General features: G+C 48.6%; 5 protein-coding genes across 5 annotated transcripts; 2 read left to right on the top strand and 3 right to left on the bottom strand.

Moving 5' to 3' along the window:
• Positions 1-16: 16 nt before the first annotated feature.
• On the bottom strand, positions 17-12,692 carry TrAFT101_008359 (uncharacterized protein). Its single transcript, XM_024905147.2, has 4 exons — positions 12,315-12,692; positions 12,050-12,207; positions 1,294-11,994; positions 17-1,227 (listed from the first exon to the last, which is right to left on the bottom strand). Exons 1-4 carry the CDS (start codon positions 12,367-12,369, stop codon positions 544-546), a joined length of 11,598 nt encoding a protein of 3,865 aa, XP_024762228.2. The 5' UTR covers positions 12,370-12,692; the 3' UTR covers positions 17-543.
• Positions 12,693-13,123: 431 nt separating this feature from the next.
• Positions 13,124-14,207, top strand: TrAFT101_008358 (uncharacterized protein). The gene is made up of 3 exons (XM_066128313.1): positions 13,124-13,435; positions 13,493-13,919; positions 13,981-14,207. The coding sequence occupies exons 2-3, from the start codon at positions 13,493-13,495 to the stop codon at positions 14,010-14,012; spliced, it is 459 nt and encodes a 152-aa protein (XP_065984431.1). The 5' UTR covers positions 13,124-13,435; the 3' UTR covers positions 14,013-14,207.
• A 4,528-nt stretch (positions 14,208-18,735) lies between these two features.
• TrAFT101_008357 (uncharacterized protein) lies at positions 18,736-19,905 on the top strand (the record flags this gene model as incomplete). The annotated part of the gene is made up of 1 exon (XM_024905398.2): positions 18,736-19,905. One exon carries the CDS (start codon positions 18,736-18,738, stop codon positions 19,903-19,905), a length of 1,170 nt encoding a protein of 389 aa, XP_024762230.2.
• Positions 19,906-20,266: 361 nt separating this feature from the next.
• TrAFT101_008356 (uncharacterized protein) lies at positions 20,267-22,679 on the bottom strand. The gene has a single exon (XM_066128312.1). The coding sequence runs from the start codon at positions 21,854-21,856 to the stop codon at positions 20,303-20,305; it is 1,554 nt and encodes a 517-aa protein (XP_065984430.1). The 5' UTR covers positions 21,857-22,679; the 3' UTR covers positions 20,267-20,302.
• Positions 22,050-24,408, bottom strand: TrAFT101_008355 (uncharacterized protein; the record flags this gene model as incomplete). The annotated part of the gene is made up of 3 exons (XM_066128311.1): positions 24,102-24,408; positions 23,658-24,024; positions 22,050-23,601 (listed from the first exon to the last, which is right to left on the bottom strand). The coding sequence occupies exons 1-3, from the start codon at positions 24,268-24,270 to the stop codon at positions 22,050-22,052; spliced, it is 2,088 nt and encodes a 695-aa protein (XP_065984429.1). The 5' UTR covers positions 24,271-24,408.
• Positions 24,409-24,772: the final 364 nt, after the last annotated feature.

Genomic DNA, 24,772 nt, shown 5'->3' with positions numbered 1-24,772 from the left:
AAATCAACCACCCACCCAGCAAAAGGCAGTGATAAAATAGGAGCAATAACACAATCATTTCACTTCACTTTCCAGGGCGTGCCATTATACAAAGAATAAAAAAAGGCGGTATCAATATTAAGACTTTTTGCAATTTACCAATTCTATGCTCTCTCATGAATCCATAAAAACCGATTCAACGTACCCGCATCCCTCATTAGCAAAATCTAGTTTTGTCGTGAATACACGTTACCTGAGCACGCTTCCTCGTCCTCCTAATTTTTATTATAAGAAAACATGAGCATGAAGAAAAAGGAAGAGAAGAAGAAAAAAAAAGAAGAAAGAAAGGAAAAAACACTCGAGCCTCTCCATCCTGTCCAACGCCTTGCTGAATGGAATAATACCAAAATTTGCAATTCCTCCCTTTTACACACATTTCCTCACCCCCTCATCTCTCCTCCCAAGTCTGTTCCTTCCAGTCCTAAATGGCGAAGAGAAAAATAAAACAAGGCATTTTTTTTTCCTATTTTGTGTTTATAACAGAGATTCATTTTCTGTGAGATATTACAGATATGGCATCCACAAAGCGTCGCACTGCGCCAGATTCATTGGGTTTACAGCCTTAGCGATCGCGTCAATGACTGTCTGATTCGCAGGCAAGTTGCCCGAAGGGTTGTGCGCCAAGCTGATGGCTCGCTTCACAATAGAATCGCTGTTTAGCTGAACCGAGTCACGGAGCTGGTTCTCGCTGATACCGCTCCTATGACTGTTCATCAGCCAGAACATCATTTCATCCCTGACAAACAGAGTCAATGCGTGCTCGAGCTCATGCTCCGGTTCCGTCAAGCACCGTGCAATCGCCATGACTGAGCAGGCAAAGATTCCCTCCATAGCCAGAGGCCCCATAAGCGTCTGCAAGTTCGGCGTGAGGCGGAATGGCACTGGCTCTGGGTTGTGGAAGAACGGCTTGGATGCACTCATAAAAGACATAAGCTCTGAGCCCCAGATGTTACCAGATCCACGCGCAATATTCATCTTGGCCGGGTATCGGTTATGCATGTACAAGATGTAGGTCATGAACGTCAATGCCGACAGTTGGTATGAAAACTGTCTTCGGAATAGCCAAAATTCGGCAAATTGCGGGAAGGCTTGCTGGAAATACTCCAACGCCACAGTTGATGGCACCCACTTCTCTTGAATTGCGTTGAATACTTCCAAGCGTGCTGTAGGCGTCAGTTCGGGTTTCGACTGGTAGTACCTCATGTTAGTTATCATCTTCGCTGGGCACTCTCCAATCTCGATATAACAGCTTACCTGTCCTCCCTTAGACTCAAGAACCCCTCGGAGCTTCTCCAGTGTGAACAAGACTGGTTCATCTTTAGACATGCCCATGCGGCGGCAATGATCTTCGTAAACACCATGCAATGTGATATATGACGTATCCTCTTGCACAATTCTTATATGTGGTGCCAAGGGAACCATCAGTGGCAGAGTGAATTGCAAGTCTCGTCGTCGGCTCTCCTTCTTGCGGCTTAAAGTTTGGTTGAGATGTCTGAAGAGCTGTAAGATCTTCTCTTCTCGTCGGCAATGTCTGGCAGCGGGGTGTTGGACAGCCCAAGAGTGAATACTGCCATCATGACCACGCATTTTGAGCCTTCGGTACGACGCGTTGACAGATCGTATCAAATCAACGTTAGGTAAGAACCGTTCTATGCGAATAAAGTCCTGGTTTTTGTCCTTATGCTGCAGATACTGCCCAGGAATCTCAACTTCGTCAAACTTTTGATACCGGAATTCACTCAAGTGAGGAGAGAACGCTTCCAGAGGGGTGTGCACAATTCTACGGTCCAGCTTCTCTTCAAACTTTGTTCGCCATCGCCTCAACTTGTGAATGTACTCGTACATTGTAGGCTTCACTTCGACAAAGTCGGCTTCAAACGACTTCTTGATGTGGTTTGGCAAGATCGTTTCGGCAAATCGGGTGATGTTTGTTTCTGTCGCCGAGGGGAGCTTAACACTCTTAGCGAACGAAGACGGTGTCCTACTAACGTATGTCAGGGCATCGTTGAGTAGCGCCACAATGAGACGGTATGCATCCTCGTCCGGTGGACATTTGAAGTGCTTTTGGATCTGATCCACCATGGTCTCCATTGACAACGCTAGCAGGGGGAATGCTGTCTTGAGAACAGACATAATCTCCTCAGTCAGCTCCCAAGGCGGTCTCTTCTGATTTTGGGCCGCTGGCTGAGCTTGCGCCTGGCCTTGGGCCGGGGCTTGAGACTGCGGTTGCTCTTGGCCTCCCTGTGCACCGTTTGCGGGTGCAGGTGTCGCCGATGTTGTACCATTAGCCTCGCCATTTTCAGTTTTGACCTGAGCTGCCTCGCCCGCGGTGGCTGTACCCGGTCGTGATGCACTTCCCTCAGCTTTCGGTGCCTCTTGTTTCGTCTGTACAGGAGAAGTGCCAGCTTTGCCGTTAGCAGTAACAGACTGAGCTCGAAGTCGCGCCTTTTCTTTGGCTTCCTGAGTTTTCTTAATGGCCATCATATCTTCCCTGTTTGTCCTGAGTTGGAAGTAGAGAGCTTGTGGGTACGACTTTGCGATTCCGAGTAGGATCTGATACACTCTTGGCGCCTCTTTATATCCCAGGCCAGTCAACAGCTGTGGAATGAATGTGATCCAGTACCATGTTGGAGTCTCTCCCTTGAAATCATCAAATCCTGCAGCGATAGAGCCCTTGGAATCATCTAGACTCAGTAGCCAAAGAATTCTAGCAAGGAGCTTCCGTGACTTTGCATTCTTGTAACTGCTGGCTGCTTGCAGGTACGACGTCAGTGCCTGTCTTGCTGCGTTCAAATCCGCCGGGTCCTCCTTAAACCTTCGATCATTGAAGTATCCCCACTCGGCCCAGGCCTTTGCCGCTCCAATGTCAAAATACAAAGCTGTACCATAAGCCGCATCAGCTTCCTCTTTGTGTTTAAGCTTCTCGAGGAACATGCCCTTCAACGTGTAGAACTCGGCCTTCTGCTGGGGGTTGAAGTAATTCAGGTTTGTGTTGTTTATGACATCCAATCCGCTGTTCAATTCCTCAGGATTCTCGTAATGACACCTGGCTTGTTCGCGGAGTTTCAAGAAGGCTTCTTGAATTTCAATGTTTGGAAGGGTATAGATACGGCTGAGCTGGTTAATGCACACTTCTGGCAAGTTGTGTTTCCGGGCTACATGAGCAAACCGGTTGATTATCCAGGCCGTCTCGTGGAAGCCACGGTAAGCAAAGGAAGCACCGCCAGCGTTTTGCTGGCCTTGCTGTGGAAGCAGCTGAAGATAAGTTTGGTTGATAAGGTTAAAAATATGCTGTCTCCAGGTAACCAAGTCTTGCCAAGCAGTGATGTCGTCCCATACGTTGGGGAGACGATCCCGCCAAGCTCCGAGCAGCAGCTTCAGCTCTCCTGACTTGACGTCGAGGTTTGTTGCATTGGTATTGGCTAAGCTCTGACAGATGACACTGGCGTCGTGCAGCTCTACCAATTGTTGGAAGCTTTGAAGCAGGGGAATATGGGCATTGGTTAGTCGGACGGGAAGCTGGTGCCATTTTCTAATAGACAGCTGTATGGCTTCGTCGCACACGCGGGCAAAATCGTTTGCCGCTTCTAGTTGATTGTGGAACTTGAGCAGAGACATGAATGCCTGGAAGAAAGCTCGTCGTGGGGTGGGAGCATCCATGACTCCTTTGATGATATTGTCCAGAGCCTCGCGGTGCTGCTCATCCTGCCACATATCCGTGTTGCGCCAGGCGCATTCGAGCAGCAAGTCTTGGAAATTTTCGTGCTTGGCAAAATCTTGAAGGATTTCCCATTGCTGCAGCTTTTGAGCACAAAGAACCCAGTGGTCTTCCCAAATCATATACTCGGCTTGAGAAAACGGGATCACGCCAGTTCTGGCCTTGATCTGTGCTGCCTCATAAAGTTTCTGGGCTTTGTCCCACATTCCATTTTGTTCATAAGAAAGGCCAGCGTTTGTCTCCACAAATTGTGAACGACGACGCCAAGTCCCATAGAAAAGGTCATCTTCTTGTAGAGACGAGTAGAGATCAACAAGCGCATCGAGGTTGCTCTCTCGAACGGTAGCCGAGTCGCCACCAGGTTTAATAGCCGCGTTCTCAAGCTGTACTAGAGCCGTATACCAAGCATCGTACGTCTTTGCTTCAAACTTCAAGACATGCGGAGGAAGCCTACACTCGGGCCAAGTCTTTGCTGCTCCTTCTATCAAAGACTGTACGACATTTGGTCGCTTGTCGATTTGGCGACTGTGATAGTCCTTCGTCAACAGCGAAACCATGCCATGTTGAAGCTCAGGCCTCTCATCACGCAAAGTCGCAGACCAGTAGATTGGGAATGCGACGACCCAAAGCTGATGGGCAAGCTGGTTGTCGATGTGTTGTAGTTGCGTCAACGGTTCGATGATATCACGGACCTTTACATCGCCAATTTCCGCCATGAACCGTCGATGGTTAGCCATGAGAGCATCAAATTTTTCATCCTCCATCATGTTTAGCTCCCTAGTGTTGTCTTTGGGATAGACTCCAGCAAGCTGGGACGCGCTGATTACCTTGAAGTCATCGGCATGAAGCTGTATATTTGTGTTCATCTCCACAGCTCCCAGCAAAAGGTGGTTGGCTTGGGCAAGCCAGTACGAATCAGCGAGAGTGTCCCAATTTTGGGATGTCAACACGTATGAGAGGCGAACGCTAGCTGTTTTAGACAAGCTCTTGTCAAAAATAGCCATAAACCGATTTCGCATTTCTGCATCCACCGCTCGTGTCCCAATGAGAAAGGCGTGCTCCATACGCACAGTTAACTCCGTCCGGGTTATCTTTGGGTCCTCGTAGATCCGAATCACCAACTCCAAGAACTTGGATAGCATTGTCGGATCCTGTCTGTGCTCGAAGGAGAGCATCTTGTGCAAGACGGCCGTTTTTTCCTTCAAAGTCGGCCAAGTGCCTTCAGATCTAAAGACCCAGCCCTCTACCATGCCAAGGATCTCTGTGCAGAGTTCGATGTGCATAGATTTTTCCACAAGGGTTGCTAAAACGCTCAAAAAGGGTCGCCGATTGTCACCCAGAGTCTCCATTCGTAATGCGACGACCTGGATTTCCTTGATCATCAACTTTGTTTGCATCTCAAGCTCATACGCAGAGAGTTCTCCAGTATTTCCGTTCGCTTCTTGACTTCTTTGGACTCCTGTTGCTTGGCTTGCCAAAGCACTATAATGCTGCACATGCTCTCGTGCGTGTTTGCTTTGCATAGCCTTCATAAGCGAAGGAATGTGCTGATCAATGATTGCAGGCTTTCGATTGCCCAGAGACCATAAGATATTAACACCTGAGACGTAAAGGTTGCTATTCATCTGTTCCGTTGCTATCTGGGAGAGGTAGGCAACGATTTCAGATGTTTGAACTTCAGACTCGCCTTCTGCATCCGCATCTTCCATGGGCGTATCTTCAGGTACGGCATCAAGAATGCGTCTGATGGTGGACTTCAGCTCTCGGCCATCATCATACTCCTTGCTGGAGAGGTGCAAGCAATCCTGAATCTCCGGATTTTCAGACTTCAGGCACTTCTCCAAAACCTTTTGGATAGGTGCGATGCTCCTTTGAATCCACTCGTCCGACTTGAAGTTCAGAATTATGCGGACAACTTGCAGCGTGTTGATGATATTTGTAAGGAATTTTTCGTCATATTTTTCCTTGTCCGAAGGATCAGCGTTGAGAACTGTCTGTGTCTTTTCATGAGCGAGGATGACATCGGTGACATTTGGGAATAGGTCGAGATCCAGGTCTCCCCAGCATTGAGGCTGCACGAGATTATAGAGGAGTGCCATGGCTTTCTTGCAAAGCTCCGTCATGGGTGCAGATACTGGAAGAGCGCTGGTTGGAGGTCCACGAGGTTTGGCAGAAGGCAGTTGATACCTCTCATTTAGCTGTGCAATAAATTCTACCAAATACTTAACCATCTTGAGGCGGAACAGGGGTGGTATTTGATACTCTGGACGATCTACCGCGGCCGTCTGCCTCGCCGACGTTGGCGACGTAATCGTTGGCTGGTCGCTATCCAACTTCCGTTTTCTCGACGTTGGTGACTCAGACAGCGATCTTGATGATACGAGAGGTGATTTCTTACCCTCAATCCGCCATTGCTCCCATGTCCAAATGAGCCACATCATATTCAAAGCTAGCTTCTTGCTTTCATGAGAAGGATTCGGTGGTGCGGCAACCTTTCTAAGACATGTGATGATGAGGACGGCGTATTTGTCCCTGGCCTCATAGAAAAGCTCGGGATGTCGCACGAGAAAGTTGAAGATGCTTGTCATCTGCTGCATATTTTGACCCTCGTCGGCCAATACGCGGCGCGGTGCCACAGCCCATTGAGTGCTCCGTTCATTTGGACCCGTACCGCAACGTTTAGGAAGAACTGGAGCAATGAGCTCAAGGGCTTGGGTGACTAAAGCCCGGCCTTCATTAGAGTTGGTCTTCAACAAAGACATGTATACCTGGCTGACAATTTTTTGAGGCGTTTCGTAGTGGGCAATGAAATATCCTATCACTACATATGCCGCATGTTTGTTGATGACATCGTCCAAGCGAATAAAAGTCCAACCAAACTTAATGATATCTTTTCGCGCTTCCTGGAGTGTCGTGTGGTAATATTTAACTAGCATTGCGGATAGTTGCAGTACTTCAAATCGGATATGATCGATTCCTGGTTGTGCTGAGTCGTCAAGCGTCATCTCAGGGTGCACCTTCCAAATCTTGGCGCTCACAGCATCGATTATCGATCGATCCATCAGCCTCTGAGCCCGGTTTTGTTCTGGCTGGTTCCAGTGCCGCATCACATCTGTGGCGACAATAGGATTAACGATATAATGGAGTAGGAAATATTTCGTCTTATTTGAGGCAGTCTTTCCGGAGTAGGCGTCAAGACAGCGAAGGAACGTCGACTTCCAAAATTCTAGAGAGTCACTGCCGATGATCTTCTCGTAAATAAATGAGAACAGCGGTTGCGTGGAGCGGAGCTCCTCCGTAGCAACTGACTCTACCAAACTAAACAAGGCATCCAGGTCTTTTGGTGATCTCTCTAGCGATTTGACGAGAATGTTCATGAGCTGCTCGGCCGCTTGGTATCCAGGCAAACGAAGAGCCGCTGGGAGCGAGTAGCCACGAATGTTGGCTTCGAGGTTTTTTCCAATGGCCTTCAGCCAAGCGAGATGCTCTTTCTTATCCATCCAGCCACTAGAAGCAGGGAACTGTCCGATAGAGTGCAGAATGTGGATCGTATTGACAATAGCAATGTATTTTTTGTCGTTGTTCAGCGCGGCAATCTCGTTGCATTTTCCAATCAAACCTTCTAAATTCTCCACGGCCGTCTCTCTCAGTGGCGTACTATCTGGGTGAAGAAGGACCTGAGCAAGAAGTCGTCCATATTTCAAATCGTCTAACTTGCCAAGTAAATATGCCCAAATTTCCTTGGGGTATCTGTTTAAGTAGAGAAACATCGGTAGCCTGAATGGACTCTGGTGAGTTCGTCGAAGTCGCTCCTCAAGGCCAAGAAAGCAATCGATCAGGCGATCCTTAAAAGCTTCCGCCGGCGAAGGCAGGAGATGGAAGATGTTGAGAATAGCGGTTATGACTTTCATTTGAGGATGCTGCTCGAAAAATGTGAAGGAGATTTGCTGCCAGGCATTGGGCTCAACTATAGACTCAATCTGGTCAAGCAAACGGGCACCAATCTCTACTTTAAAGTAGCTAGTGAGAAGCTTCAGCAGCCTTGACAGGTTATCAAGCCCGTGTGTATTAAGCCTTTTGGGATCTGATAGACTCTGTAGAACAGGGCGTAAACCGCTTTGGAGCAAATCTTTCGGCAAGCGTCTATCAACAGCCAGCACTGACTTCAGGGCGTCGTTTGCCGCTGCAATCGTAGGCTTCGACTCGGAATAGAGACACTTGAAAAAAACGGAAAGTATCTTGCCTTTAGTAGGGTTGTTCGCAAATTCGTCAAATGTCATTGCAGTGGAAAGAAGCTTGATGCAGGAAACTCGTAGGTTGACGATGTGCTCATGCGTTCTGAACTCGGCCGGTTTGTTGGCCAAGGACTCGTCGTTGGCATCAGCCAATGCAAGTGACTCCATCAGCAGGCGGTTGAGATTCTCATCAAAAGTAACCCAATCGTTTTTCAGGCTCATATGGTAGGTCATAGCGTTGATGTATCCGATCTGGATAGGGAAAGGGAGAGCACGAAGGGGCTTGGCGTATATGGGCTGAAGAAACCTATCCTTGTATGGCTCGACTAGTTCCCACACCTCACAACCAGCGGCTTTCGCAATGAGCTCCAACGAGTTCTTGGCAGTCTCACGGACAAACTTATTCATATGTGAAAGTTCATTATTGAACTGCATGCAAATTTGGGCCAAGCGGGGCTGCTTAACCTGCGGTTGGCCTGGTTGCTGTTGGACTGGCAGGGCATCCGCTTTCTTGATGTCCTTGGTGATTCGCCGAAGCAAAACTTCAAGGCTGGTCTGGGCAAGACACCTCGTCTTCTCAGGGAGATCTAGGGGCATGTCTTTAATGACATACATGAGAGCACGAATGAATTCGGTTTGTTTTGATGCGACCCAAGCATCGCCAAGGTCAAGCTCCGTAAGCAAGAAATTAATACCAAGACTTCCTCCTGTCTTTGTAAACCATTCCTCCTCGTAGCAGCTATGACAGAATGTGTTACTTAGGTGGTTGAACAATTGAAGCCGGCCAACATTGACATCTGAGCCAAAAATAAGGGCTGTGCAGCTATAAAGCTCTCGGATCGCCTGTTGCGCTGCTTCGCGGACATCGGGGTGGTCAGATGCTAGAGACTCAACAATGGCGTCTGATAGGACACGAGTATCGATCGTCAGTGGGCCTTCGCCTGCTTTGGGATCAAAGGGGCTATAGTTTCGCTTCAGGTCGATCAAGGATCGACCAACTTCAATAAGGACGAAATGTCGGCAAACGTCAAGGAGGAAAGCGTTGGACTCGGTTTTAACATCCGGTATTGATTGCGAAAACATGACTGCCTTGAGCAGTTTCTTGGTTATTTTATCCTCTTCATCCTTTTTGGGAATAGACTTTTCACGGCTTGAAATTTCGAAGGGCGCGAAATTGATATCCATATTGCGATTCAGAAAATCTTGTGCCTGGAGTCTAACAATCTTTGGGAAATCATCAGGCAGTTGATCAAAGCCGATGCGCAGCTTCAGCTGAGCTTTGATGAAATGGATAGCCTGCTTCTTGTAGTAATCATCATACTGTCGATTTTGGCTATTCTTGTTGTTCCTGGGTATATCCATTAGCTTTTGAATAGCAAAATCGATACCAAGTTCGGCCGGGAATGCTCTGTCCTTCTTGGAACCAATAAGCCGTAAATCAAAACTCGAAGGATCATCGGCATAGCTGGTATAAGCAAGAGGAACAGCACCCGTCATGAACTTGCGGTTTCTGCCTCCAAGTTTTCCCAAAATCCGCATGGTCGTATGTGCATGGAAATGGCTATAAGGATGAGGCTTCAGATGATCGAATAAGGCGGTCATGAGCTCGTCGATTACTGGTGCCATGATCGGATCGAGGTAGTCGGCTGTGAGATTGTCGACGCAGAGCTCCAGCGTACGAAGTCCTTGCCCTACAAGGTCGGTCCCGGCCCGAAGAGCAACAACCAATGGACGCATGAGAAAGCTCAAGTGCGGCAGCAAATGGCTCAGTCGCGCCGGCACGGTAAGGCACAATTCAACATACAGATCTCGCTCTGATGGTTTTCGCGCGGCCATGAGAAGGTTATTGAGAACATCCAGGAGCATCTCGAGCAAAGGTAGAATTTGCTTGTAGAGCTGTTCGAATTTACCGCCGCCAATGCTCCTGAAAAGAGAACGCAGAAGAAGGAAGTAGTTCATAGGCTCCTCCGCTTTTGTCGACAACTCTATCGATTTTGTCACAATGTTGACGACATGAGGTAGCAAAACTTGTTCATTCTGTGTCGCAAACAAGGTGACAGCCATAAAGGCCAGCTTGAAGAGCCGCAGCAAGATGGAGGATTTCTTGACGTCTGCTGAGCCGACTTCGTCGATTCTCTCCATAAGAAATTGCAAAAGCATACCGCAAAAGCTAGGCGACGTCGCCTCACTCGCAAGGAAGAACTGGGGTATATGTAAGAGGGCCGTGTGCTCAAAGATCATATCATAAAGATGCGGGATCTCCTGCTGGAATACTTCGTGAAAGGTAGCCGGGTCAATACAATGGAAAACGGTAGCAAACGTTTCCAGCAGATCTTTCTCTTCCTTACTGCTTGAGACCATGTAGAAATTGGCCATGTACTCAACTGGTGATACATACTGATTCTCTGTGGCGGGGCTTTCGATTTCGTAGTATCTGAAAACATATGCACCCTCCCGAAACAATTTGACGATTACGTTTACTTCCTCTGCCGTAAAGCCGTAAGCGACTTCTTGCCAGTGTGGTGGTGCGTTTTGGGGGTCGATGGGAGTGCCGATGTTGCAAGTTCTTAATTGGTAGAACGTGTTCTTCAGCCCATTCATCAAATTTCTAAACAGGAATTTGTTGTCTCCGACTGGGTCAGCTCCTCGATCCCGGGGGTTCGAAATCTTGATGGGTACTGCAGAGAAGATATCGGTTTCGTCCCAGTCGGGCGGTGTCTCCTTATCAGCAAGATATGATTCAGGCGCGCCAGCCTCGGCCTGTTGGTGGTATAGCTTGGAAAGCTTCACAGCGTTCGGGTACTGTCGATTCATGGCAGCAAATTTGTCACCAATGGCGTTGAGGATCATCATCAAGTAGTGTCTTGCGTCCACCTTGTTGGGAAGCTTCGCGATGCATTCAGCCATGTTCAGCAGAAGTTTCGCGCTCATGGTCTGAAAGCTAGTTCCAGGGAAGTTGTCTTGAAGATTCCGGGTATATACTTCGACGGTTTTGCGAATCTGCTCCGGAGTCAATGAGTCGCGGACATGGTGAATCAGGTCAGCCAACATGCTATATGCTAGCGGCCTCATCGTTTCGTAAACCGTCAAGCCATCTCCAGTTAGCGTGCGTTCGTCCAAAAGCGCATCGATTTTGGGGAGAAAAATCTTTCGAAAGTTGTAATTGATGATATGCCTGATAGCAATGAGAAGCTCCTTTCGCGTACCCGACTTCTCTCGCGGGCAGTCTTTAAGTAGTCGAATCACTATATCGGGCAATAAGTGAAGAAAGTCTTTCAGCTGTGAAGCGTACTGGCGGAGGAGGTAGGCCAGGAAGCTCATGGTCTTGATCTGCGCCGTGATAAAATCGCCAAAAGCGGCCCGATTCTTAATACCCGCACTCACTCCTGTGTGTATATCGCCTCTGGCAGCAGCATCTTCGTGGGCCTGTTTCTGAGCGCTTGCTTGAAGAGAGAGGAAGCCCTTGATGAGCGGAACAAATTTGGGGACATTGACCTGAACTGTGCTGCGGTATATCTGGAAAATTGAAACGACAATGATGGGACACTCGGAAAGGACTTTGAAGGATTGCATTCCTTTGAGAAGCGGTCGGTTCTGTTGCTGGGGATCGGCACCCAGCTCCGGCACTGAAGCTACAGGAGAGCCTGGTCGAGGAGATTGGAAATTGGCGTGCGTGCTTCCCGGTGTTGACGGTGCACCGGGCTGGGGGTTCGGAGCGAGAGACGCATTATCTAATTGTTCCTTGACGACTTTTTCCATCTGATCGAAGAGCTCCTGGATCAACGAGAGGAAAGGCTGGACCTTGTTCTGCAAAACTTGATGTTGGTGGCGCATAATATCGGACGTGATTTTGACGCATAGTGTGGCATTGTCTTCATTGTCGATGCGAACCAGCTGCATAAGTAAATCGACAATCTCTTCGGCATATGGTCTGAACGGTTCGGTGGGGGACATGGCGGTTGGCAGCCGGTGTAGCACCTCCAGGATGCAATTTCGGAGTTTCTAACCGTCTCTATCAGTAACCAAAAATTCCAAACGTATTCTTCGAGCTCATTACCTGCTCCGGAGAACTGCTTTGAAAGATGCATGGCCCGCGTAAGATGTTTATGAATATGGGCATCAAGCGTTTCAAAAAGGGTTCGTAGATAGGGCCATTGGTGTAAGCGTCCAGGCTGTCGCGCAAGGTGGTCGCCGCTTCCACCTTCAGCCGAGCATCTATTTATCAACAAGAGGTTAGCAGCCGTAGTTATCACAGCAGCATGCGACGACGTGGAGAGGACGAGGAGAGGACGAAGTCGCGAGCAAAGCTGAGGTGGTCGTACCTAATTCCGGGGTGCTAAGTCGCTTCACGACATCGTCAATAGTGGTTCCCGACATGGCTGCATTATCGGCGTCCGCGAGACGCAGCTCCGCCTTCCATCCGAGGAAGGGATGGTGAGGCGATGCCTAAACCGAGAAATCGCAGCAAGGCTGAGGACGAGGATCGGGACGAGAACGCGCCGTGAAGAGGCTGGCAGAGATGGTGTTGGTTGGAGTAATACAGCGAATTAATATATAGAATCTCTCTAGGGATCGATGGGCCGTCTGTTGCTATGAGAGCGCGGATGGGGAGTGTTGGCGGATAAAAGTATGGAATGCTTGCGGCCCGCAGCCTTGGAGGTTTGAATCTACTGAATGTGACGCCTCGTGAAATTTCCAGAGTTGAACGAAACTGGGCAGCGCGGTCACCAAAACCAATTGCGCTAGGCGATGCAATAATGATATTCCGTGCACTAGCGATGCATACTCCCCAAGCTCTGGGGTGAGTGTAGAGGCGGGCCTTATCTTATCGATAACGTCCTCTAGTACCTGTAAATACTCTATATTGACCAATTACTAGAACTATAAGGTATATCCACTATCCTAGCATCTTGCGGACGGCTTCTGCTATCTCTGTGTCAATTATGATGTATATATATTTTTTCCTATAGGAAATACCATACATTATGGTTGTTGGTGAATAATTCTTGGTGCTGCAACTGCTTGCGCCGATATCGTCAACTAAGAGAAGGCGCTTAACCCCCACTAGAGGTACTACACTTGGCGGGGAAGCTTCGTAATATTGCCGAGATAACAAAGAGACTCGGCAATTTTATATAAAGCGAAAGCATCATCGTGATTCTCACTTGACCCTTTATCCTTCAACCAAAGCCTAGTATATATCGACTTTACGCTTAGAAATCCTGCACTGCCCGATTCATATCAGTTGAAGTTACTGCCACTACCTCGAGTCCGACCCAACCCAACCTAACCTAGACTGCCAAGCACAACACAACCAACAAAGGGACGACGAAAGCAACATGAGTGGTGGAAACCAAGCTTTCTTCTATGGTAAATTTCTCAGCGTGATCTTCGACACGGTCTAGGCTAATATTCTGGAATTTTAAAATGCCTAGGAACGCTGGTGAGATTCTCATATGTGACTCAAAGGGCCAGTTATTAGAGATACTGATTCTTGCAGATGGCTCCCGAAGTGTTCTTTAGCGTTTGCTATGGTGATAGACAGCCACCAAAGGCGATCCAGGACCTCCACACATTCACGCCTGCTATTCTAGATGGTTACTGTCGCCACAGAGTTCAGTCTGAAGACTACCCAGCCATCATTGCGGAGCAAGGACACTGCGTGCGGGGTGTGTATGCAACTGGCCTGACGGAGGCTAATTTGCAAAAGCTGGATATTTTTGAAGGGAATGAGTATGAACGGATTGACACCAAGGTCAGGTTGCTGAAGAGGGAGGGTGACAAAGAAGTCGACGGAGAGGTGAAGGAGGCGTCCGTATATGTGTTCCTGAACCCGGACGCGCTGGAGAAGCGCGAATGGGATTTTGAAGACTTTCGCCAAAACAAAATGAAGCTGTGGACACGAGGAGACTGGGTGTTTCCCGATGGTAAAATCTGAGCTCTTGTATGCATGCGATAAGTACCTATACGCTGACTTTTCACTTTCAGATAATCGGACGGCGAATGTCGTCGGCGCTTAGTCGTTGAATGCAGAGGCGACACGTATGGTGCATGCGACAAGTTCAGCAGCTAGATAGATTTTTGTATGGTAATGCTATGTATATTTGGAAGAATTGGTAGTGGATGATGAATGATACAAACATGTCATGTGTATTAGACAAGAAAATACAAGACAAAACGAAAGACGTGATATTTCAGCCATCCTCGCAGCAAAGCATACATCAGCTTTTCTATGAATGTTGCGCACCGTGGCAGAGTGACGTCTGGTCTGCGCAGCATATCTAGAATGGGTAATATATGTAGGCACGCGGAATACAGAAACCAGGACTCTGGCCTTGATGGGTTGACAGGCTGTTGTGGAACCAACAGCCAGGGCTTTTCTTTCTCAGGAGCGGCTGCGCGACCAACAGTATGTTAAGTATGTTTGAGCAGTCTCCACACTTAACGGCAATGTTTGCATCACATGTAATTAAGTATATAGACGACGTGAGTGGATTGGTAAAGTTAGTTAAAACATGTGCTTATTGCTCCATAGAAAAGTTTCAACGAATATTTTGAAAGCATGTGGTCCTCGCGGCGACGCAATTTGCGAGAAGCGAACACTATCGACAAAACGAGAAGGTCACAACCTCAGCGCAAGTTTTAGGTGAATTTCGGATATGGTTCCGAAGTAGATTGCCCGTAACACTGCTAGTGGGAACGGAGCAATTGAAGCTTAAAAGTAAATTAAACAGGGTTCAAAGCGAAAAAAAAAAGAAAAGGTCCAAAGCGTGGCTCCAGATCTCGATTTCAGCTTTTAGTGATTCCACACCTCGGAGAGTTGACCGAGCTTGGAGTCAATACTACTAGGTATCCGCATGAAATAGAGAAACATGCGATTAATTCTTCAATAGGTCCCCGCAAGAAGTCCTGCCAAGAGCCATTATCTTCTCTCAGGTGAGAAAGACCCCGCAGTAGGTAATAAAACAAGGACGTGATGCACTCCAAGTTGAAGAGCGACGCCAAGCCTAGGGGTGTCTGGCATTGAGAGAATTTATGCCGATATTTTGGGACATGATACCGCTGCGGAACCGAGTGCTGCTGAATGTTAATATTCTTTCATTACAAGCCGCCTTGGCTCCTCTGCTAGCAAGATCTTTTGTCTTATATGTGGAGCGACACAGCGGCCAAGAGTTTGGACTTGGAAAGGGCCATGCCATCAGTTGCGTGTAATTCGCGATGCGGCCGACCGCATAGTTCGACGGCCCCTTCATCTTATCCTGACGGCGATGATCTCATCTGCCTTGGTCACGAAGCGTGTACCGGCATAGCCACTTGAGAGGACACGCCCGGTGCTGAGTCGTGAAGGCGGCTAGATGGATGCATGCTGCCACCAAAGGTGCGACGGCTTACGACATGCCAAAGAGGGAAATTGACGATGGAAGCGCCGAGTTGCAGAGCGCATGTGACAATGTGAAGGCGGCCTTTTCCAAGCCCTAATGTCCATTGGTCGAGTTGCCCAAGGGGTCCTTCGGCGGCTATGAGTTGATGCGCATGTGTCTGCAAACGCGCTCAAAGTACATGTATGTAGGGGCTTCATGCTGGCTCTGGAGGCCTGAAGTTTTCTGAGAGGCTGTTATAGGCCACTGGATGCCCATTTTGGCGCTCGTCGAGTGGAAGGCGGTCAGCAGGGCCAAGGCCTCTGCGCTTTTTACTGGCCTGCCACTGTCAACCCCGCCAGCCGCAGCGCGTCTATCGTCTAGACGAAACCTCTGCGTATGCTCGTCAATCAACACCGCTGGCGTCTGCCTCTGCTGACGGGCGGTCCAGCTGCGTGGTGTCTCGCTGTGACGCCATTTCCCTTGCGTTATTGTGCCCTCTCCGCCTCCCTCGCACGCCAAAATCCTGCCCAAGCCTTCCATAGGCTGCGAATCTGCGTGCAAGACGCCTAGCAGGTGCTGATGAAACCAGCCTCTGTTTCACCAGAACTCGATCCATCCCACGGCACGGAGGCTAAGCTCGGTCAAGGGATTTAGAGCACCCCTGCGCCTGCATGCCGAGAGAACAGGGGTTGGAGAACCAGGGACCGACGTGGCATTGGGATCTTAGAGAGGGAGCATCCTCGCTACACACGCGCTCTGGAAGCATTACAGACGACAGATCAAGCCCCTTGCTCGTATACATGACGAGTCTTTGGGTGGCGGGCTGGTTATTGCCTAAATCAACATGCGAGTGTTGACGGCATGATACGACTCGCGTGGTGTCAACAAGGTGGCGAGTGCCCCTTTGCTTTGACTAGCGCTCTTCGTAGTACCGCTTTGCAACGTTGTTTATGGCGCACGACAGCTTCGACGGCTGTGATGGCTCCAAAGAAAGAAAAAAGAAAAAAGAGCGTTAGTGCTGCTGCCATGTCTGATACGCCGTACGGCAGAACGAGGCTATAACCATGGGCAAGTATCAGTCTCGAGATTGAACAAGCAAACGGTCATCGAGCCACCGAGCCATTACTTTCGGCCCGTGGCCGATCCCAATGTTTCTCGAGGGAGCCCATGTCCCCACACCATACCGGGCTTCTATGGAGAAGACTGCGCTGCTCAGAGAAGCCATGATGGATATGCTTGAAGCGCAGTTCTTTTCTCCGCACCAACCCTGGAAAGCCTGGCTCTCGGCGGCAAAGCCTGGAGCCCCATTTCCGGTTCGCATACTTGTACGTACAAGCTGCGCCAAGCTCTGGGCAATGTGGACGTTTGAGTGGTGAGTGTTACGTCCTCGCACGAAGCAGCGTCATTCCTCTGTTTGGTCGGCTCACGAGCGTTTAGTGCACCAATAGCCTATCATACCCCTGCTACCCCATTTTATAGATGCTCACTCACAGACAGGTCGTGTCAGTTCAGCTAGGAGCAGACTGTCGAGTATACAGAGCATTTCGCACAGAAGGCATAACCGTGATGGCAAACGTGGAGTTCGCTTTTGCTATTCAATAGAGTGACGCGACGCAGCGCATGAGTATTTATTTTTTTGCCCCTGTGTCGGCAGCTACAGGGAGATCATGTCGCCTTTCTGAATATGCTAGAAAATCAGTGGCACAAGATCTTCATCCTCCCTTGCACAGGCTCGGTAAGCCGTGGCCAATTATAAACGAGGAACCCGGAAGGCCATGACAGTTGCAGCGGATCTTCCCAGTGGACTGGCCTCAACTCTGGCTTCATGCCCAAGGGGTCGGGACGGCCTACTTTAGCAGCGCTACCACGGCAATGCGCGATCAACATTAGAGTGCTGAGCCTCCCTCAGCATTTGAGTCTGTATAGGTAGCCGAAGTTTCTTAACCGCTGCGCCATACGTCAGACGACTCCTAGAGTCGCGATAACTTGTCATGCAGCGTCTCTTCAAAGCGGGCTTCATACTGCAGGTAGGCGCCCATGACACAAGTGACGGGGCACCGTGTCGGAGGATTTTTTTCGTGAAGATTTTTGGGCAGACCATAGTTACACGCACACACAGACAGTTCACAGACCATACAGTTGTCTGACCCCTGTACGGCACAAATTCAATGTGCATTCCTGGCCGTACATAGTTACTACTACAAGTATGTAGTACTGCTGGCACTCTTCACGGTGGCAAACAAAAAAACGAGAGAGAGAGCAGGGCTTGCAAGGTTACTCAGGGGCTGGATTTGGTCTTGCTTGGCCTTCTGGGGTTCTCGGCTGATGTCCACTCGTTGCCGCAGCTAATGGATAACAAAGGAGCACCCCTCAAGTGAACAGCTCTAGCGCACCTATAATTCAGTTCAACAAGTGGAACACCCCCTCGGGTGAACGACCACGGCACCCTTCAGTTGAGCTGTGAACAGTGTTGACTGTCCACGCATGTTCGCTGTTTCTGCGTCGTTCTTCTGAAATTCTGAAACGACGACTCTAGCCTATCAGTGGACTCCCAGGGCACACTCCCTTCGACCACCAGACTAATACACTAGTGATCCGCGGTGTGTCGAAAACCCCCGTCATCCAGCCCGCGGTTGAGCTCTGCTGGATTGATTCTTCTCCACGCTGGCTTTGTTTCTTCCTTGAACGAAACATGCGTACCATTAAGCATAGGGTCCCCGTTTGAACCCTGTCCCCTGCTTCGCCAATGGCTCCCCTGCTTCTCTCGGTTCCTGTAACTGGATCTTTTCTGCTAGTCATGATCTAGGGACAATGGCGGCCGAGCTGTTTCCCCTTCAACATGTTTCTCTGCGGAACGCATTGTATATAATGGACGTCTCATCCCAACCTCGTATGTAGTTTATTTTTTTTTTCGTTTCAAGACATCACAAGTCAACAGTCCTTCCTTCAAGTGAACGTCGTCAAGACTCACCCTCCGTCATTCTTACACGAGGCTAGCCCTTGTTTTCTTCTTTTACATTTCTCGACTTACGCCGGCCCGGTTGCCTGCTATTTAAGGAATCTGTGATATCCTGTGTAACTGCAACGAGCCTCTTACCGTCTTCTCGCAGCTTTCACTGTAAGTCAGCAAGCCGCTCTACGCGCTATTCCATCTCTCCATCCCTCTTCTTTTACCCGAGCTCTTGTCCTTTGATAAATGGCCCGGCAGTCATTCTTGTCAAGAATGTGGAACATAAAACTAATCCAAAAACTCCCAGATTCTATATCGCTATCCAATCTTTTTGAACATTCTCTCTTTCCATCTTGACGACTATTCATACCACAGCATTCTGAAACTTTTTCGTCCGGTACGATTTGGACTCTGGTATCACTCTACTTCAAAATGCTCTCCAAGCTTTTCACCGTCATTCTCCTGGCTACGGCCGCCAGTGCCCACATGAAGATTACCAGCCCTATCCCATATGGCGCTTCAAGTCTGAACAACTCCCCTCTCTTTGGCAACGCTTCAGATTTCCCTTGCAAGCAGCGAGACGGCGTCTATGACCTTGAGGGAGCAAGCAATGTGTATGCCCAAGGCAGCACCCAAAAACTCGCTTTTCTCGGATCCACTGTTCACGGTGGCGGCTCATGCCAAGTTTCCGTTACTACTGATGCGCAGCCTGATAAAAACTCAGTCTGGAAAGTTATCAAGTCCATCGAGGGTGGCTGCCCTGCCAAAGGTCAAATAGGCAATATGGGTGAAGACGCCAGCGCTATAGACCCTTTCACATATGACTTCACTATTCCTAAGGAATTGGAATCCGGCAACTACACTCTGGCCTGGACTTGGTTCAACAAGGTTGGTGGCGTCCGTGAGATGTACATGAACTGTGCCCCTGTGACAGTCACTGGATCAGGAGGCTCGAAAGACTTCATGAATACTCTTCCGGATATGTTCGTAGCCAACATTGACGGTCATGGCTGCGCAACTCCAGATGACAAAGATGTTCTGTTCCCCGACCCTGGAAATGATGTTGACAAATTCAACGGCGCTACTGAAGCCTTCGCTCCTGCAATTTGTACGGGCACCTCCACCGGCGTCGCCAGCGCAGCTCCTACCAACGGCGGATCTGGATCTGCTCCCACCGGTTCTCCTGCCCAGCCTACTCAAGCCAGTGTTCCCGGCGGCGTCTTTATCACTAAGCCACCAGCTTCTCAGCCCGCTGCTACCCAGCCTGCCGTTTCCCAGCCTGTTGTCACCTCTGCTCCTGTAGCGAACCCCCCTGCTGCTACCTCTGCTGCCGCCCCTCCACCGGCTCCCAGCTCCGGCTCCAACGCCAGCTCAGGATCAAGCCCCAGCGGTGGTTTCGCAGCTGGCACAGCTTGCTCTTCTGAAGGCCAATGGAACTGTATTGGCGGAACTCACTTCCAGAGATGCGCCAGCGGTAGTTGGTCTGCTCCCCAGGCTGTTGCTGGAGGCACTTCATGCCAGTCTGGCCAGGCTGAGAACCTCAAAATGGTTGCCAAGAGGGGTATGAAATCTATGCGCCACGCCGTTCGCATGCGGGCTTAAGCCATCATAAGCATTGCATTTTAGGCTTGTATATTTAGCTTGTTACGGTCCTTTGTTTTTTTGCAGAATTTGGGATAGATTTGTGATGGACATTTGACCATTCCCTTGAAGGGAGGATTGACATTCTTTTAATGTATATACTTTTAGACTTATACTGCTCTCTCTTTTCGCTGTATCATCACCGAGGTTCTAGATTAAGACGAGAAAATACATTTAGACACAAACACACTTGGGCTTTTATCATGAAAATACTACTTACATATGAACCTATGACTGCTTGAGAAAATCGCCGTATTCGATCATTCTACTAACTTCAATCAAAAGCCCTAAAAAATTCTAATTGTAATCTATCTCTACTAATGCTCTAAACCGAAACCCCAATTTCGATAACCAGCTTTCATAACCAAGTGCTATTACTCACTGGCCCAAGCTCTTTTCTCCTCCTCAGACCACTAGGCGCTATCCTATGTATAAAAGACCTCTTCTCTCTCAACGACGCTGGATCAACCAGCGCAACGTGCGGATCCATGTCAATCCCTAAATGCACCTTCTGATCTACCCCAATGTATCGCCCAAAGCTATACGTCTTTTCCTCCTTTGCTTCTCCGGATGAAGATGACGCTTCGTCGTCCAGAAGAAGAATGTGGCTTGCGGAAATGAATGCGAGGATTGAACCAATGGTGGTTGGCACACGAGGGAGGTTGAACCTGATGCCGCGGGAGTAAAAGATGATGAGCGCGATGATGTTGAAGCCTAGGACGATGGCTGTTATGATAAATGCGCTTTGGTCCACGAATATTCGTGTTTCGTCTCTTAGCCTTTCGCCTGATATTGAGAGGTCTTGATCGCCGGGGACAAATAGCTGTAGGTTAAGGCCGAGAACAGTGACAAATAACTGCCGATACAATTTCTCGATTGTCGGTATCAAACTATTTGGATCAGGGGGCGGCTTTTCGGGGTCCAGGAAGTCTCTCGAGTCCAGAGTTATGGCCAGCAGGTAACTCATCCAGTCTCTCGTCAGGGTGTCATTGTGCCATTCAGTTACAGACGCTCTAAGCAATTTATTCATCTGTGTGACCATTCTTTTTGTTTGCACGTCTTGGCCGTCGCCATCCAAGTGCGTAGATATATCACTCGTTCTCCCGTATGCTAACACATTGCCCTCTGCATCATGACGCACGTCAAACATTGCCGTTTGGAAATACGGCTTACAGAAGGCGAAGCTTGCTTCGATAGTCCCGTTCATGTCAGCCCCTTGTGGGGTTCGTCCCCAACCAAAAGTGATGGCTCTACCGCAATCGTCGAAATAGTCTGCTGGATTGAAGATGTCACTGTATTCGATAGAGGACAGTCCACTGGATCTCATAAATTCACTCGTTCGAATTTTCATTTTGGCAACCTCGACTATATAGGAGCTATTGCCTGGACAAGTCTTTTCTAGGCCGGGCGGAAATGTAATTGCAAGTTTTGACGATGGTACGGCAGTGCAGTTCGCATTGACACCGAAGCCGCGAGTCGATATTCGATAAGTACTGCTGCTATTGCCTTCGCTGCCGCTATCAACCGTGTATGGCTGGAAGAAGTAGTCAGAGGTCGTCCAAGGGGTCAGTGGCGTCCCAGAAGAAATATTCGCCATCGTAATGTATAGCTCATCTTGATAAAGCCCAGAAGTGACTAGAAAACCCAAATTCGGAAAGTGAAACACAGATTGATTATCAAACTGTGGAGCAATGTTGGGAGTAAAGGTAGCGGAATAGCTGGCCGTCATCTGATCTTCGTTGAAGAGAGCACCAAGTCCTACAGCGAGGACATTCGATAACAGAGCAATGATACATATCATGACTAGCATTAGATGCCCGGATCGGAGCGCCCTCCATGCCACCAACTGAGGAGGCAGTGCCGTGTATGTTGATTCGATGGATTTGGAAGGTTGGCTTCGTCCTTTTGACATGGTTTTAAATGGTTGTAGAAGACATAGGAGCCTATTGAGAAGAACCCAAAAGGGTTCGGAGAAAGTAGCGAACGCAGTAGGGATATAATTCTCGAGAATCTGTAGCACTTCAAAATTGCTCGAGGGTCGAATGAGGCCTGTTGGTTCTATTAGAAATGCAATATGTTAAAGGCGTATGGCAAACAAATAAGAGCTAAAACTCACCATTTTCCTTATCGCTCTGAGTCTTAAGATATGAAATACCGACAAGAGCTCCAATTTGCATTACTGCAAAGAGCAGTCCCACCTCTCTCCGCAAAACCGCCGGTCGAATAGGCTCATAGTAGCCAGTTGGCTTGTCAAATCGTTTATCACTATGACTCTGTTCAGAATCATCCATCTTCTCTATGTATAAACTTTTAGGATCATTGTTATCGCTTCGCGCAAGTCGGAATTTGTCGCCCTGAAACAGCTCCTGTAGGGATTTCTCATCCGCGTGGTCGACTGGACGGAATAGTTTATTCGCGTCTGATCCGTTGCGGAATATAGCAGCGAGCCTTGAGATGGAAGATGGATTGGCGTTTAGATAGCTCGTGGACTTGTGGCAAGCCCACAAGAGGCTGACTATAAAAATCGCCACAAAGAGGAGGAGACCCTCCACGATGGCGGAAAACAATCTGCTGACAATAATGCCGCTCTGCTGAAAGGAAGAAACTGCAGTGCTATTGCCCACATCTGTCTCATTAATCAGTAATTTGTTTACAGCAATAGCAAACAGATATTTGTGGGCGCGATTGAATGCTTCGTGAAGAGCATTTGGATCTCTGTATGGAGTTGCTGGCTCGTTACGGCCAGCAAGAGCATATCCAACCATGTTAGAAACTGGTAAATTCAAATCTGTCCTGTTTAGCCGGGGTTCTATCTCAACGACCCGCTCAAAAGGGTAATCTCGCGTAATGATAAGTCCTGGCGCTTCCTCCATGGGCATTCCGGTCGCGATGAGGAACTCGAAAGATGTTGAGTTGAATTCTTTCTCAGTAAGAGGCTCCCGGGGCGATATGGGCTGAATAGATGTATTCTGTGATTTATAATCATCTGTAGTAATAGAAACTACTACTTGCTGCTTATAGTAAGATGGTTGACAAAAAAGCGCTGTCACATTGACTTCAGGGGTGACTGAAAAGTTAGAGCTGAGAGTTGTCGACGCCCAAATGGCGAGGAACTGATGTGTCGAATTTTCAGTTGCGGGACAATAAACGGAATTTGCCAAGTGAAAGTCCTCGTATGGACTGGTATGATATCCAACGTAATACATAGCGAGATTTGAGTCTAGATTGAGACTGACGGTGGCATTGCAACCCTGGCCGTTCTGGAAGTTCCACTCTGTTGTAGCAGGATATTGTCTTTGGTACGCTGCAGGCCAACAGTCGAGCTCAGTCCATAGCTTCGTCGTTACGGCCGTCCAATTCAGCTGCTGTTGAGACGCACCAGGATCATTATCGATATAGAACGGAAGTATCGCATAGTCGGCGGTTGTAAAGGGAGGGAAATTCTGGCCAAGCCATCCCGTGGCGTATCCTGTGTTGAGAATTTCGTTGGTCAAAAGGGCCGACTGGTTTGAGAGCGGGACCATGGATGATCGCGTTGCTATTATTGCTGGCTCTGTCCTATTGACAAAGCCGGTTCCCATAATGGAGCTCTGCAGAGGAGTGATGAGCCAGAAAATGACTACTGTCACTGTTCCAGCAAAGAACACTGGCCAATGTCTTTTTTAAACTATTAGTGGTGAAGCTCTTCAAGTGTACTTGGTATAATACTTTACCTCCTCTTAGCTGCCTTGATAGGAACAGTGGCAATGAAGTCGTAAGGGTAATCGAGGAACAGGGAATTCTCGGCCGTCGCTCCCCCAGGCTTGGATAGCTCGAACCATGGTTGCATTCGCTTAACGTCGAGATCTACCCAGCTCCACATGAGACTGTACAGGACGGCCACTATATTAGGAGCATAGAGATAACTGAGCATCGCATACTGCGGGATCTCATCTTGGGTTCGTGACAGTGCAAGAGCGCCTTTAGATTTACTAAGATGTGCTAGCACTTCAATACCGCCGGCAATGAGCAGCGTCAACAGTGTAAGCAGCACTAAAATGGCTGGCTCCATAGAAAGCGGCTTCCAGCCTTTTCGCAACACTAGAGATAATGTTGGTTATTTCATCTCTCTCTTCCTCCCCATCTTGCAGTGGCCATCAGGGACTAGGTATATTCACCATTATTGTTGTTTTCTCGTAGTGATGGCGCTCTCCTCGGCTGTCGACACCATAAGCTGTTGCTGTTTGCGCCCTCTAAGCTCGATCCTTGAGAAAATTGAGACTGTAGAGGTCTTCTAATACCGTAATCGTTTGGTGAAAGTGGTTCACACTCAGGCTGCGACGCCATTATAACATTCAAGCCAGAAGTGCAAATAGCCGTCCAATCTCAACTCAAGCACACCAAATAGTTTTACGAGAAAGGACAACCCGTGTAGAATTAGTGCATATAAAGAGAGAGAGAAAGGAAAAGGAAACAAGGAAGGCCAAATAAGAAGACAAAAGGCAGGGTAAAACGATGAGGGGGAAGGGTTACACTCAAGGATTATATAAAAAAAAGCCCCCAAGCGTAGAATCGCCGAAAACACAAGCTTACTTCAACGACCAACAACATATATACATCTCGCTTTAACACCTACTCTCATTCCCTCATATAGAAAACTGTTAACGCTCAATCTTACACGCTTATTAGTTCCGTTCCCACCGTTCCCGCAGACAACGCGCCTTGCACAGCTATGAAACTCAACCATGTCCACTTGACGGCTAAGCGCATGCGCTTACCAGTCTCGGGCCAATAGAAGCGGCTCTACACGAAACTGGGGCGTGACGTGGGTTTTTCTTATTTTGGGTGC

The sequence above is a fragment of the Trichoderma asperellum genome, chromosome 5 (genome assembly GCF_020647865.1).
Source record: "Trichoderma asperellum chromosome 5, complete sequence".
In the NCBI taxonomy this organism is placed as follows: Eukaryota; Fungi; Ascomycota; class Sordariomycetes; order Hypocreales; family Hypocreaceae; genus Trichoderma; species Trichoderma asperellum.
This window is presented reverse-complemented; position numbering and strand designations above follow the sequence as displayed.

Coding starts and splice junctions, on each gene's coding strand:
- TrAFT101_008359 (XM_024905147.2), bottom strand. CDS start 12,369: ATGTCGGGAACCACTATTGACGATGTCGTGAAGCGACTTAGCACCCCG. Junction 12,208..12,314: donor ACTTAGCACCCCGGAATTAG/GTACGACCACCT, acceptor GTTGATAAATAG/ATGCTCGGCTGAAGGTGGAA. Junction 1,228..1,293: donor TTGAGTCTAAGGGAGGACAG/GTAAGCTGTTAT, acceptor AGGTACTACCAG/TCGAAACCCGAACTGACGCC.
- TrAFT101_008358 (XM_066128313.1), top strand. CDS start 13,493: ATGGCTCCCGAAGTGTTCTTTAGCGTTTGCTATGGTGATAGACAGCCA. Junction 13,920..13,980: donor AGACTGGGTGTTTCCCGATG/GTAAAATCTGAG, acceptor TTTCACTTTCAG/ATAATCGGACGGCGAATGTC.
- TrAFT101_008356 (XM_066128312.1), bottom strand. CDS start 21,856: ATGTCAAAAGGACGAAGCCAACCTTCCAAATCCATCGAATCAACATAC.